General features: G+C 41.6%; 1 protein-coding gene across 2 annotated transcripts in view; it reads left to right on the top strand.

Annotated features, from left to right (window-relative positions):
- The window catches only part of FMN2 (formin 2), a 358,907-nt gene that overhangs the window by 149,688 nt on the left and 194,126 nt on the right, over positions 1 to 15,093 (top strand). For both annotated transcript variants that reach the window (XM_032862943.1, XM_032862944.1), the window contains one exon: positions 3,788 to 3,875. In XM_032862943.1, coding sequence (XP_032718834.1) covers positions 3,788 to 3,875 — 88 coding nt within the window. The remainder of the gene's footprint in view (positions 1 to 3,787; positions 3,876 to 15,093) is intronic.

Raw genomic sequence — 15,093 nt, 5'->3', positions numbered from 1 at the left:
TATTATTGGATATATTACTTGCCAACATCTTCTCCCATTCAGTAGGTTACCTTTTCATTTTGTTGATGGTTTCCTTCATATGCAAAAGCCCTTTATTTTGGTATAGTTCTAATCTATTTTTGCTTTTGTTTCCTTTACCTGAGGAAACATATCTACAAAAATGTTGCTATAGCCCATGCCAAAGAGATACTGCCTATGTTGCTTTTCTGGGAGTTTTATGGTTTCAGGTCTCACATGTAGGTCTTTAATCCACTTTGAGTTTGTTTTTGTGTATGGTGTAAGAAACTTCTAGTTTCATTCTTCTGCATGTAGCTGTCCAGTATTCACAGCATCATTTATGGAAGAGACTATCTTTACCCCATTGTATATTTTTAATCTCTTATGTTGTAGGTTAATTGATCATATAATTGTGGGTTTATTTCTGGGTTTTCTATTCTGTTACATTGATCTATGTGTCTGTTTTTGTGCCATACTGTTTTGATTATTATAGCTTTGTGGTATGTCTTGAAATCTGGGATTGTGATACCTCTACTTTTGTTGTTCTTTTCCAAGATTGCTTTAGCTACTCACGGTCTTTTGTGGTTCCATATTAATTTTAGAACTATTTGTTCTAGTGTTGTGAAAAATTCTATTGGTATGTTGATAGGGATTGCATTGAATCTGTAGATTTTCTTGGGTAGTACAGACATTTTAATAATATTAATTCTTCCAGTCTATACTGTGAGAACAATAACAAATTAATGAAAGAAATTGAAGATGACAAAAGAAATGGAAAGATAGTCCGTGGTCATGGGCTGGACATCTGTACAACCTTTTAAAACATTAACATATAGGGTCACCTGGGTGCCTCAGTGGGTTAAGCCTCTACCATTGGCTCAACTCATTATCCCAGGGTCCCGGGATCGAGCCCCACACTGGGTTCTCTGCTCGGCTGGGCAACTGCTTCTCCCCTCTCTCTGCCTGCCTCTCTGCCTACTGGTGATCTCTCTCTCTCTGTCAAATAAATAAAATCTTTAAAAAAAAAAAAACACTAACATGTAAATATGAGCCACTCAGGTTTAACGAGCGAAGAAAGACGTGCAAATATCACCGTCTTAGAGATGGTACTTGGGTATCAGTTTGGAGAATGGACAGAAGCAATGAGAGTCATCAATGATTCTAGAGTCACTTAAAAGGTTTTTTGAAGTGCAGATTGAGGAAAGATCTGATGCCCACACTTTCTGGTTAGTAGGTTTGTGATAGCGTCCAAGATTTTGCATTTTTTGTAAGTGCCCAGGTGATGATCATGCCCACTGGTCCAGGGAGCACACTTTGAGAGCTACTGCACTAGATTTGGGAGGCTAGTTGGAAAATTTTTCCATTGATCTCTATAAGATAAAGCATAGAAATAAACTCTGACAACAGAGTTGAAGAGGAAGGATGGGTTCCAAAAATTTGAAGGAGTTCTAATTGACAGGACTTGTTAGCAGTCCACAGTATTCAGATGAAGTAGATTAAGAGTCTAGGCTGATTTCTGACGTTAGTCAGTGGGTGGAAAATGGTGGCGCCATTATTTCAGCACATGGAAAAAAGACGAGAAGATAGATAGGTTTGGGGGTGGACGTGATGACGAGTTTGGTTTTAGACATGTCCAATAGAGATTTATGTGCAGATATCTGTTAGGAAAGTAGGATACTGTAGAGTTGAAGATACAGTTACAAGAATGAATTTATAAGTGCTGGCGTGTATGTCTATAGTGGAGAAATTATAGGTCATAAAGTGAACAGAATAAAGTGCTGAGAACAGAACTCTGAAATATGCCTGTGTTTAAGGTAAAATCAGAATAATTCACCTTGAAAAGGCCTGAGAAGGGCTGCCAGGAGCTGTAGAGTCAGGAGCGTCTGAGAGGGTGTGATCAGCCTGTTGTACGGCAGAATGGTCCATTGACATATGGGTGCAGATCCATTCACTTTTGTCAGAGCATCACGGATGGGACCCAGATGGTATCTACCTGGAGTTACAAGGTCTGTCTTTCTTTCTTTCTTTCTTTTTTTTAAAGATTTTATTTATTTATTTGACAGAGAGCGAGATCACAAGTAGGCAGAGAGGCAGGCGGCAGGGGGCCGGGGAGGCAGGCTCCCTGCTGAGCAGAGAGCCGAATGTGGGGCTTGATCCCAGGACCCTCGAATCATGACCTGAGCAGAAGGTAGAGGCTTAACCGCTGAGCCACCCAGGGTCCCCTAGAAAGTGTTTCTGAGGTCAGAATACACGCCTTTTGTTTTTCTGATAATAAGTTTCTGTGCACTTCTGAAGAAGAGAACTATATTGATAGAAATCCTTGGGGGATGAATGGATTCATATTTAAGTTCTAATATTTTAGCTGAACTTTCATAAAACGTTTAAAGAACAAGTTAATGAAAGTGTGTGTGTGTGTGTGTGTGTGTATACATATACCTTCTTTTGAGGAAGCACGGTCCCTTGTGAGGTGTCAGTCCTTTCTTCGAGAAGCTTGTAGAAATGCGTGTGGGGGAGGTTGTGGTTGGCCCTTCTGAAGTGTTTGTCTTATTCTCCGCCCTCATCCCGGCTGGGGAACCAAGAATGCTAGTACTGCTATTAAGAATATTGTTTTACTCGGACTTAGTGTGACAACTGGGCATGATTATTTTATTAGTTTACTGATTGGCCCAACCTAAACCAAAAAGAAAGACAAGGTCAACAAACGTGATAGATGTTCGGGCAGCTGTCACTTCTGATAATCTGATTGGAACCTTTTATTCCCCCTTTTTTCCGGTGTTTTTTTGAAACAGACTTATAACAAAACCATGACCGTACATAGAACTTGCTGCCCTTCAGGACCCGCGATAATGGTTTCATAAGCAGGATTTATCGGTGCTGTATCAGCATCTGGAAAACAGTTTAAGTGTGTATGTCCAATAGGATGCCTACCTCTGTTTTAGGAAGACTTCTTGTTGGGTGTGTGGATTGACTGACTCGTTAGAACTCTCTGGAAAGCCAGATTTGAGATGAAGCAGACGTAACCCTTTGAGTTTGCTGCTTGTTTTCCTCTATTAATTAGTTGGAAAGCTCCCCACAAAATGTTGGCCAAATGCAGAATGAGAGGGAGAATGAATGTTGGCAGAATGAGAGGGACTGCCAGGTAAATAGCTTTCTGAAGGACCAGAATCAAAGCGCGTTTCCACTTTGTGCTCAGACAGGTCTGATGTAACAGATGCCCTGGGTGTAGGCTTTACCTTCACCTGTGACCAGAGTTTTAAGGCCCGACATCATGAGAGGGACTCTGAGAAACAAACTGAGGGTTTTGGAGGGGAGGATCATGGGGGGTTGGGTGAGCTTGGTGCTGGGAATTAAGGAGGGCACGGATTGCATGGAGCACTGGGTGGGGTGCATAAACAATGATTTTGGAACACTGAAAAGAAATAAAATAAAATGGAAAAAAAAATAAAGGCCTTCTGTGCTCAAAAAAAGGGGGGGGGACACTTTTAAAATCTCAAGCTACAAATTATCAAATGTGTAATTGTTATTTCATAAAGACCAAACTACTTTCCTGAACTATTAGAAATTTTACTCAGTGACAGTCTCTCAAAAGACTGGTAAAGAGCTTGCCATTGAGGCTAATGGGTGAAGACAGTTGATTTTGAAGATGGAAGACATAAAACACAAAAGTTCTTTTCAGATCAGTTTTTGAATACTAGACTTTAAGCTGTACGTTGTTCATTTAGGATTAAAAAGGACATGTTATTGAGCATATCACAAATTAACATTTTCCTCTTTTCCTTTCTTTGGTCAGGTGGTCAAGTTATTAAGCAACAAAAGATCACAAGCAGTTGGAATATTGATGTCTAGCCTTCATTTAGATATGAAAGATATACAACATGGTAAGTAGAAAAATAAAAATTGAGCTTTTGAATACCTAAATATGGGCTGAAGGATGTGCGGTTTGGTGTTAAAGTTATTTTAGAGTTTTTGAGATTAGTATGTTTCTGTAAATGCTACCTGTGATGATCAGTTTTGGAGGGGTTACCAGTAACTTGACTTTTATGTTGTTTCTATGTTTTGCTAAAAGCCTAATTCCCATGGGACATATTTAGTCTGCATTAATAAATAGTTCTCTTTTAATTCATCCGAAATACTGTTCCTACTGTTCTCTGTAGCTAATTAGACTGTATCTGAGGTATTTAGTTCAAAGAGTGACTCAAAAACAGGAGTGATAGTGGGGTATGTCTTAGCCGTTGAAAATACCTGAAGAGAGTGTACTGGAGAGATAAGTACAGGAAACTGGAATCGTAGGTGTTCGATGAGCTAACATGAATTTTCTAACAGATTGGTTTCAATCAGGGTATGATTGACACGGATGCTTGCTTTGATTGTTACTATTTTAAGAATTTTTAGGATTAGAGACGTTGAATAGTAGACTGGATTGCCATGCGTAGTAATTAGATGAAAACTCAAGCGTCCAAGAGGCTGAATGATCGTTTGTCGCGGATGTCTATAAAGCATTGGACAAGTGAGGGGGCATGTTCTCTTAGTCTTCCTTTTCCGAGAAACGATGAAATACAGAAAGAATCACAAAATCACATTTATTACGTATAACTTCTTAAGGTGGAAAACTGTCCCTCTTCTTTCAGTTATTTGGATATTTGAATTTGGATAACATTAATTCATTTATTTAGTAACTGAATAATAATGGAATAACAATTGGTTATCTAATAACTGAATAAAAGTTGAATAACTATTATTCAAATAGTTGATTTGAATAACTCTTCAGTTATTTACTATATGTAAACCCCTGGGCTTTTCTATGCCTAGAGGGATTGAATTATTTTTTCTAATATCCATCAAAGATAGTTTCAAATGATGCTTGCCCACGTATATTACTGTTGCTGGTCCAGACCCAGGGAAGCAGTAATATCAGGACCTTTTGTTATTACTTTTATGTTGTTTTAATTTCTATCTTTAACCAGGCTTATAACATACTCCCTATGTTTAGAGTTGGGCTGATTTTAACGTTTTCTAAGTGGTTTTAGTGTCAGTGTTTTAAGGACTTGAAATTTGCCCTGTAATTGACAGGCATTCCTGTGCTATATCTTCCTATCACATTTATGCTGAGAGATATTGCCCAAAGGTGCGTAGAGGAAATCTATTCGGAATCCCCCATAAGCTGTTCAGAGCCTTAGAGTAGATTTAAAGCAGATTGAATTATCCAGTGGAATGCCAGTTTACCTATTAAAGAAATATGGTTTCAAGTAGAACACAGACTTTATAAATCATGAAAACATTTAACTGGCTTTCTAGCTCACCCCTGTATGAATGTGGATTCTATTTGTTAGCCTTAAAATATTGTGAGGAATAATTCATAAATAGCACAGGCCTGGTACGCTCTGTCAATTGATGAGTAACTCTTAATCATAATTTAAGTTTTTATTAAACTGTTTTGATGGGGAGGAGACTTCCTCAAACTGAAGCATTGGGGGGAGTAGTCATAGAACAGGACGCCAAGGCTGGCGCCAAGAAGTACTTGGCGTTTCTAAAGCTGGCAGATGGATCCCAGTTAAGTCATAGAATGAAATCTGAAAATAATGATATGGTCCTTTCCTTCAGTCAAATATTCAGCCCGGGCTGAGTTAATAATGAGAACCTTATGAGCAAAGGAGTCCACCTAACATCTGTGTCTGTGGTAAAGCCAGTGAGAGTTCATTGAAAATTTGCTAGCTTAACATGCAATGCTAACAATAACACGGCGTGAACGTCAGTAGTTGAAGGGTCACACAGAATTATGCATAAACTTTATCCTATTAGGATGTGAAGTGATTGCTTGAGTCACTTTGAAACCCTGTACACGGTTTTCTAAAAAAAACAGCCGCCTTCGAGTTTAAGACTGAAGGAGCACGTGGGATGCCTCACAGTGAACAAGTCCTGTCTGTCTGCGCGTGTGTCTGGGACCATGATGTACATGTGTGAATCACTTGTGGCCTCTAGAATAAACTTGACTTCTATCAGGATAGGCCTCCACGGAGAAATCCACAGAAGCATAAACATCATGGATTTTGGTTGGAGAAGCAGCCACAGACTTTATCCAGACCTCCGGTATCATCTTCCAGAGGAGCAAACGGAGACCTTTTGGTGGTTAGGTTTCTCTTCCAAGGTCGCAGAGCCCATTTGCGGAACAGACTAAACTGGGGCCCAGTCTTCTTCACTCTCTGGGCCTGTTCTTTTCATCATGGGAGCTACTTTTTCAAGATGGCACTTGGTCTACAACCAGCCTTGGTATCTTGAAAACAAAGTATGTGCAACATTGTAAAACAGCAGGAAGTTTTTTTCCCTCTTTTTCTCTTTTCCCGCACCAAAACTCCAGAAAAGGCTAGGGTTGGGCTTACTTTGTAATGTTTCTATTTTTAAAGTTCCCCGTTAGAGTAATTAGCATGGAAGCTTTGGACTAGAGGTGCCAGAAGTCTAATTGTGGTCTTGCCGCCATATCCGTGGAACACCACACCCAGCTCAGACTCAAAGGTTATTTTCTACAATAGCACATGTGGAGTGTCACACACAGTCACAGGGTGGAGAGGGAAGAAAGGACAGGTTTCTTGACTGAGTTTACTCATGTGGTAATACAGGCGAGGCAGGCCCAGATACTTACCCGTGTGTGCCCACGCACACAAGGTTACAGGGAAGACCTGAGCGGCTCTAATGTAGTTGTAAATGTGTCTGGCAACTTCTAAACTATCCTGTAAAGTATCCCAGTTTTCCAACGGGAAGGGTAAAACTGTGGTGTGCCCCCTCTGGAAAAAAAAACAAAACAAAAACACTCCAGTGGTTTAGAAGAATTTAAAGTCAAGGATGAAGGTGCTTTGCAGAAATGATTTACCTAGTGTGCTAGAGCTTAGGGTCCTTATGGCTTTAGGCTCTCCTGAAATCAGGCTCTCGGGATCCCCTACGGCCTTGCTGACTTCTCCTCCCCAGCCTGAGTTGGTTCTCCTGGGCGCGCAACCCTTTGAGTTCTACTTTACTGTCATGGAAGTCTAGGACCTCTACTTTGGGTGGGCCTTGAGCTTTAATGTTTGGCCTTTGGCTCTTCAGGCTGTCAACAGAAAGTTCGGATTCGTTGGGATAGGCCTTACAATTTCTGAACTGGCTCGTTTTCCTGCATTCTCTTTTCTTTAGCCTGCTGTTTCCTCTCTTGGCTGCTCCTTGATGCTTTTTCACATATTTGATGAATATATTTTATCCCACATTTTAAATCACTCTCAGTGGGAAGATCGATTCACACCCCCTAGCCTGCTATTTTCATGATGGGAGTTACCCTACAGCTTTGAAGCTGAGTTTTGTGAAAAGAGATGGAGGTGTGCATACAGCATTCCATCTGTATTTTGGGAGTCAGTGTGGTAGTCACAGCTCCAGGACCATTTTCATAGGAAACAGTAGCTGCGGGGCACTTTGAAATTTCATAAGGCTCAGTTTTATCCCCAAGGTCTCACTAGTAGGTAGAATATTCATGTAACTTATCATACAAACTGTGATACCTTTGAGAGTGGAAGGGGGCGCTGTGACTAACATTGCCGGGACAGCAAGGGCAAAGTGGAGAGTTTGCACGTACACGGTGTGCAGATAACTCTACTATCAGAGGAGATGGAAACAAGTTTCTGATGTAATTCTCCTCCATATATCTATATCTATATCTATATCTATATATCTATATCTATATCTAGATATCTATCAACTATTTATTGGCCAGGAAATTAAACAGGTTGAAAAGCCTGCTTGGTAAACCTGAGGGTATCTAGCTCTCTGTCCTTTTGCTACTCTCATCAATATCTTGTCTGAAAGGTTTGTTCCAGTTTGTTACAGACACATCACAGAGGTAGGAAATCCGTCACCTTATAATCTGTCGCTGGGAACTAGAAGTCTAACTCAGAGCATAGCTGGACCCACGACCAGTCAGGGACTAAAGCTTCTGGCGGCATCCTTAAAGATCCAGGCTGTAAACTCTGCTGGGTTTTCATGTGCAGTCTCTGGACAGGGGTGGAGTGGAGTCTCTCTAGATTTTAGCTAATCCACATGTCTCATATCTTTTTACTTTCACCAGTGAATGTCCACTTCACATATCAGAATGCTAAGTAGCAAAGCCTTGGGTACTGATCTAGTAACTTGCAATATCTGCCTCTGAAGTGTGGCCTTTCTTTTTCGATAATTTAAATTCAGTTATGGAGGGGAAGGTGTTAGGAGCGTTGGGGTGGCTGGGTGATGGGCACTGGGGAGGGCGTGTGCTATGGTGAGTGCTGTGGAGTGTGTGAGCCTGATGGTTCCCAGACCTGTACCCCTGGGGCTAATAATACATTATAGGTTAACTAAATTCAGTTGGGTGACATATAGTACATCGTTAGTTTCAGAGGTAGAGGTCAGTGATTCATCAGTCGCATAGAACACCCAGTGCTCATCAGATCACATGTCCTACTTAATGCCCGTCACCCAGTTACCCCATCCCCCCACCCACCACCCCTCCAGCAACACTCAGTTGGTTTCCCAGAGTCCAGAATCTCTCATGGTTTTGCTCCCTCTCTGATGACCTCCCATTCAGTTTTCCCTCCTTTTCTCTACCTGTGATCAGGAATTCAGCAATGTGGCAGGATGTAAAAGCAAGATACAGAAATCAGTTGCATTTCTATACACCAATAATGAGACAGAAGAAAGAGAAATTAAGGAATCAATCCCATTTATAATTGCACCCCAAGCCATAAGATACCTAGGAATAAACCTAACCAAAGAGGTAAAGGATCTGTACTAGAAAACTACAGAACACTCATGAAAGCAATTAAGGAAGTACGGCCTTTCCTACATAGTGCTGGCCCACCATCCCTGAGGTATGGGTATTGGACAGCCGACTGCCCCTTAAGTTGAAGCTTTAACTGGCTCATATACATTATTACATTCCCTTGGTATACATGTTCTCAAAATAGAGTAAAGATACTGTAGTGGGGCTCCCGGGTGGTTCAGTGTTTTAACGCCTCTGCCTTTGGCTCAGATCGTGATTCCAGAGTCCTGGGATCGAGCCCCATGTGGGGTTCTCTGCTCTGCGGGGAGCCTGCTTCCTCCTCTCTTTCTCTGCCTGCCTCTCTGCCTGCTTGTGAGCTCTGTCTGTCCAATAAGTAAATAAAATCTTAAAAAAAAAAAAAGATACTGTAGCAAGAGATACCTTAGATGTATTTAATGATCTCATCCATAGAAGTAAGTTTCTAACCTTCCAGGACGGTTCTTCCCAAAGTATTGAAGGTCCGCATTCCTGTCTTTTCTTTTCTTTTCTTTTTTTTTTTTTTTTAAAGATTTTACTTATTTATTTGTCAGAGAGCGAGCGAGTGAGCACAAACAGGGGAGGTGGCAGGCAATGGGAGAAGCAGGCTCCCTGCTGAGCAGGGACCCAATGCAGGACTGATCCCAGGACTCTGGGATCATGACCCCAGCTGAAGGTAGACACTTAACCAACTGAGTCACCCATGCATCCCGGTCCTCATTCCTTTCTTCCTTTTTTAAAAGATTTTTATTTATTTATTCGATAAACAGTGAGAGAAGGAACACAAACAAGGGGAGTGGGAGAGGGAGAAGCAGGCTTCCGGCTGAGCAGGGAGCCCAAAGTGGGGCCCAGTCCCAGGACCCTGGGATCATGACCTGAGCCGAAGGCAGGTACTTAATGACTGAGCCATCCAGGTGCCCCATCCTTTCTTCCTTTTAATGTCTGTCCTATCTAAAGCCAACTAGTACTGTGAACCCATGAGCAACAAGTACTAAATTAGGTCCTTGTTGAAATTTCTATCCTTTTAATCATGATTTGTGAAAATCATGTGTCTTGACATCAAATAAGATAATTATGTAAACTAACTGGTCAAAAAAATCATGGTTATTTTTATTTGTTGGTCTCTAAGCCTAATGATTGGTTTTTCAAATGCTTTTTTAAAAATGCAGCTAAGGATACCTTACAACGACAACGACCTGCTTTTAGGTTTAAATCAGACATTCCAGGAGCATCTGCGTGGCACAGTCTGTTAAGCATCCCACTCTTGGTTTCTGCTCAGGTCCTGATCTCAGGGTCGGGAGATCAAGCCCTGTGTTGCAGAGTCAGCCTGAGACTCTCTTTCCCTGTCCCTCTGCCCTTCCTGCGCATGCTCAAATAAATATTTAAACAAAAAATCAGAAATTCCAGTGAAGTCTGCCTTGTCCTAATAACTGTGTAGGAAGAAATCCCGTAGGTTGGCAGGTATTTAGAAACAGAGTTGCTTTTGACAAATAGGACACACAGGCTTGAATATTGGTTTGAATTTTTACCTCCCCCCCCCACCTCCTTCCTTCTGTTATTTGCCAATACAGGCATATCACAGATATATTGTGGGTTTGGTTCCAGCTACCACAGTAAGGCAAATATCAAAATAAGCTGAGTTAAATAAAGGTTTTGGTTTCCAGTGCAAATAAAATGTACACTATACTATAGTATTAAGTGCACAGTAGCATCGTGTTTAAAAAAATTGTGAATATACTGATACGGTTTCTGAATATAGGTGAGGTTCGGTGGGATTGAGATCCTGAGCTGAGGCCCAAGAAAGAATTCTAGAGATGTCTTTGGTGCAAAATGGTGGTTTATTAAAACATGGGGACAGGACCTGTGGGTAGAAAGAGCAGCTGCACTGGGGTCTTGAGGACTGGCTGATTATATACTCCAGAGTTGGGGGAAGTAAGGAAAAGGGAGGTTTCAGAATAACTTTCATATGCTAGAGAGGCTGGCCATCAATGCCAGAGGTCTTGCCATTTTCAAGTTCAAGTTGTTTTTCCCCTCTTGCAAGGTATTAACGTCTAGTCGGGGAGCTTCCTGGAAGAATGTCACACATGTCCCACCCAGGAGTGGGGGTGAGGGGAGGTTGCAGGGCGTCAACTGCTTTGTGTTCAACCAGTCTTCTGCTCCCTCATCCTATACCTTAATTAGGAAATACATTACAGCTGAAAAATACTAACCATCACCTGAGTTTTCAGTGGGTCATAATCACTGAGCACAGATCACCGTAATAAGTATAATAATAACGAAAAAGTTTGAGGTATTGCGAGAATCTCTAAGATGTGACACAGTGACACAAAGTGAGCAAATGCTGTTGGAAAAGTGGTGCCCACAGACTTGCCTGAAGCAAGTTGCCACAAACCTTTAATTTGTAAAAAACAACAACCTCTCCCAAAAAAACCCCAAACAACCGAAACAAAAAACCAAAAAAAAACGCAGTATCTGCCAAGTCAATAAAGCAAAGGGCGATAGAAGGCGGTCAGCCTGTAGCTGTGTCAAGTGGTCCAGAAGAAGGGACTTGATTTTCGTTACACAACGCAGGGAGTGGAGGCTTACAGATTCAACCTGCCTGGGGCTTCACCTTAATAGAACTAGAATGGGTATCCAGTTCCTCTGGCTCCCAATTCACAGCCCTCTATAGTGCACTAGCTTGTTTCGGAATGAGGACCCGTGTTTTCCTAATAAAATGAGAATATGCAACATATGCAAAAAGAGAAATTGGCAGAAAGGCACAGTACTTCTGGCCTCCAGTTGTTTTGGCTTTTTGCATTACTAAAGCACTGGAAAATATGTTCAGCAAATTTCATTTATTCTTTTGTCATTGCATGCAAATTCCCCAGTCGGCTCATTGACTCTGTTCGTTAGAGAGCGAAGCGGACCGTTTTTCCAGCTATGAATTAAAGGAGGAAAACGATTTTAAGAAGAATTATCAATTAATGGAGTTGCTGGTTCTTGATTGAACCAAACAAAGATAAACAAATTTGTCGGCGAAAATGTGTGTTGGGCTCAGCTTATCACGAACAAAAGCAGGTTGTGATTACTTGTAAAAAGTTTGTGACACATAGGGCATGGGACTTTCTGTGCCTTTTTTCTAGGTGACTGATGCTCAGAGAGTTTATAGGGATGTACACCCTAGTTAAGACCTTGGAGATGCTTGTTTTCATCTTGTACTCATGCTCTATGCATATTTTTTTCCTTTTTTTAAAAAAGATTTTATTTATTTGACAGAGAGACACAGCAACAGAGGGAACACAAGCAGGGGGAGTGGGAGAGGGAGAAGCAGGCTTCCCACCAAACAGGAAGCCCAGTGTGGGGCTCGATCCCAGGACTCTGGGATCATGACCTGAGCTGAAGGCAGATGCTTAACGACTGAGCCACCCAGGCAACCCTCTAATCATATTTCTTTATTCCTTTTGTCTATATTTCCTGGCTTTTCCCTTTATTTTTTAAGCGCAGACTAGTGTTGTTAAGAGACCCTGATTCCAGAGCCGTGCTGCTCAGATTTTATTTGGGGCAGAACCTTCATCTCCCCTCAAACCCCAGATTTGTCTGTTGAAAGCCCTAATCCCCAGTGGGATTGTGTTTACCCCGGGGAGCCTTTGGGGAATTATGAGGTTTGCAGGAGCTCATGAGGGTGGCTCCCATGATAAGATAAGTAACATCCTTCAAGAAGAGGAACAGAGGCACAGGCTGTGTACACCAGGAAAAGGGTCCTTACAAGTTTCAGCGTCCAGAACTGTGAGAGCTAAATTCCTGTTCAAACCACCCAGTCCGAGAGATTTGTTAGCGACACCAGCTGAGTGAGAGAGATGGGAATCCCAGTTCTGCTGCGGGTTTGCTGAGTAAGAACCCGGGCCGTGTTCTTCATATCTCATTAGTAGAAAGGATTAAATGAGTTATTTCCTGTGAAATGAGTTAAATGAGTTATTTCCTGTAAACGCGTGTATGCAAACACACACACAGAGTAAATAGTCAATATTCAATCTGTCCTCGCCTTTCTGCATTTCTTAGGAAACACGTTGTGTTCATAGGCTTTGGAGGTTCCTGACCTGAGCTAGACGAGAGGGGCCACGTGGGAGTCTAAGTACAAGGGGCCTGTAACCGAGGCAGATAAGGTTGTTGCGGATCTTGGGTTTTCTGTCAGTCTTCCTGAAATAATGAGTTATTACGGGGCTGTGCCCCTCTCTGTTTTCTGGATGGAGATAAATCCGGGGATTATTTATATGAGCAGCCCTTAGAAGGTGAGCATGAGCCCATCTTTGGGCTGTCCTGTATCAGCAAGGAGAGGATTTGTTTTAGAAATTTGAAAGGGAGGGCAGGTCTCCCCTAACTGTGTGGTTTCTTAACCATCGTGTCTGGGAGCTGTGAGCTCACCATACTCCACAGGCACTGCTGTTGGGTCTGTGTGGCTCGTGGGGGTAGCGTTGGGGGTTGGGGGAGTTTGGCTTTGTTAGCTACAGCGAGTCTTGTAAGGACCAAGAGTAGAAGTGGAGATAGGGACAGATGCTTCCGTTTCCTGCTTTGACATCTTATTAAACTGACAGTTAAACTGCTTTCTAGCTCTGAGTATGAAGTATTAAACACACTTCTTTAAAGATCTGGAAATAACCTTTTGAACTGTGGGAACTTACAGTAACTCTTGCTGCGTATTTTCATAGCCTACACAAAGCAGTTCTCTCGTGCTGGGCTGCCACTGGACAGTGTTTTTCTTATGGAATTTTCTACCAAACAAGTTGTAGATTACAAACTTCTGGTCTTTTTTGTAGTATTTCTAGTTTCATTCTCGGAGACACAAGCTTTTTCACTTGCCTATTAATTACCGTAAGAAAGTTGATCTATAATCATTTGTTTATTTTTGTAATATTCTCAAAAATTGGGTTTAGGGTGGGCAGTGTTAGTGTTTCCAAATAGGTATTCCAGTGTCTGGTTTCTTTATGAAACTCAAGTTTACAAGGCTCACTTAGAAATTGCTTCATGCCTTTTTTTTTTTATTAACCTTCATTGTAAGTGTTTTCTTCACATGGGATATGGAGTTTTAAGACCTGTTTATTATATTTATTGAGACATTCAAAAACTAGTAAATGCTGTTGGAAGGTTTAGTGAATGGTTTTCATTGAAATGTAAAGTCACTTAGAATTAGAAATTTGAGAAGAAAGTGGGTTCCATCCAGCGGGCTTTTCATCAATTGTATCCTTGTCGTGGAGAAAAGCGCATGTGAGATAGGTTCACTTTCATTAAAACCTACTTTTAGAAATTTAATATCAGAATATGTTTTAATTTAAAATATAAACTCATTACCTAGAGTCTCTTAGAAAAAGAAAGACCTCCTAAATCATCTAAAGTCACACATAGATGATTAAATCAAAGGAAAATGAATTATTATAAATCTTTCATTATAGGCTCAGAAAAACCCTGGGTCGAACTTAGCTTATATTTTTTTATGACATTGTTCCACAGTTGGGCTTTTTGATTATGCTTCTGTGGGAAGGAGAAACACAATTAGGCTGTTCTGAAACCATGATATTCTTTCCTTCATTGGACTTAGTATCTGATTATGTATCAAGTGTTTGCGTGCTTATTTTGTTGCCCTGCACCCTCCCCCTCCACCCCTACCTCCTCTCCCCTGTAAGCTCTGTGACCACGTGGAGTTGCAGCCCACTGCAGCTCGGCTCGGGATGTCTGCCCCTACAACGCTGTATCTGTTCTTTACAGTCATTGGGGGACTGTTAGAGGAATTGCCCAGGACCACATGGGGCACGTGTGAAGGTAGGGCCCAAATTTGAGCACAGAGACTTAGTGTGAGTGCGTCACTAATCGCACAAGCTGTGGCCCTTATCCCACTGTGTGTTGAAGGCGCAGTTTTTGCAACAATATTCCTTTCGCATGATCCTTGAGAGGGGTGGGGATTCAGACCATTATTTGGGCGGAGTTGGGGGGGGCGCATAAAGCCCTTTTGATAACTAGAATCCTGTGTGTATTTTAAAACTAACTGCTTTAAAATTCTGGGTGTTTCGACAAGTGCATTTTCAGCACCCCAACGTGGCCGCCTTCAGGATGCTTTCTGGTTTTCTGTATCCTTTCAGATGAAGTGAGGATCTGAGAGTACTAGAGATGAGGACAGGAGTGCAGTTTCCACATTTCCTTCAGGAGCCACCTGTGTCCTATTCCTACTAGGTACATTCCAGAAATGTGATCAGAAATATAATCAGCCCTGTGTGTTGAGACAGCTGATAAAATGGCTTACAAGTTACGTAATGGCATATCTTTGAGCATGACCGCAG

This window comes from Lontra canadensis, unplaced genomic scaffold (genome assembly GCF_010015895.1).
Source record: "Lontra canadensis isolate GAN:19392208 unplaced genomic scaffold, GSC_riverotter_1.0 scaffold24, whole genome shotgun sequence".
In the NCBI taxonomy this organism is placed as follows: domain Eukaryota; kingdom Metazoa; phylum Chordata; class Mammalia; order Carnivora; family Mustelidae; genus Lontra; species Lontra canadensis.
The sequence above is the reverse complement of the archived record's forward strand: the minus strand, read 5'-3'. Positions and strand labels throughout refer to the sequence as shown.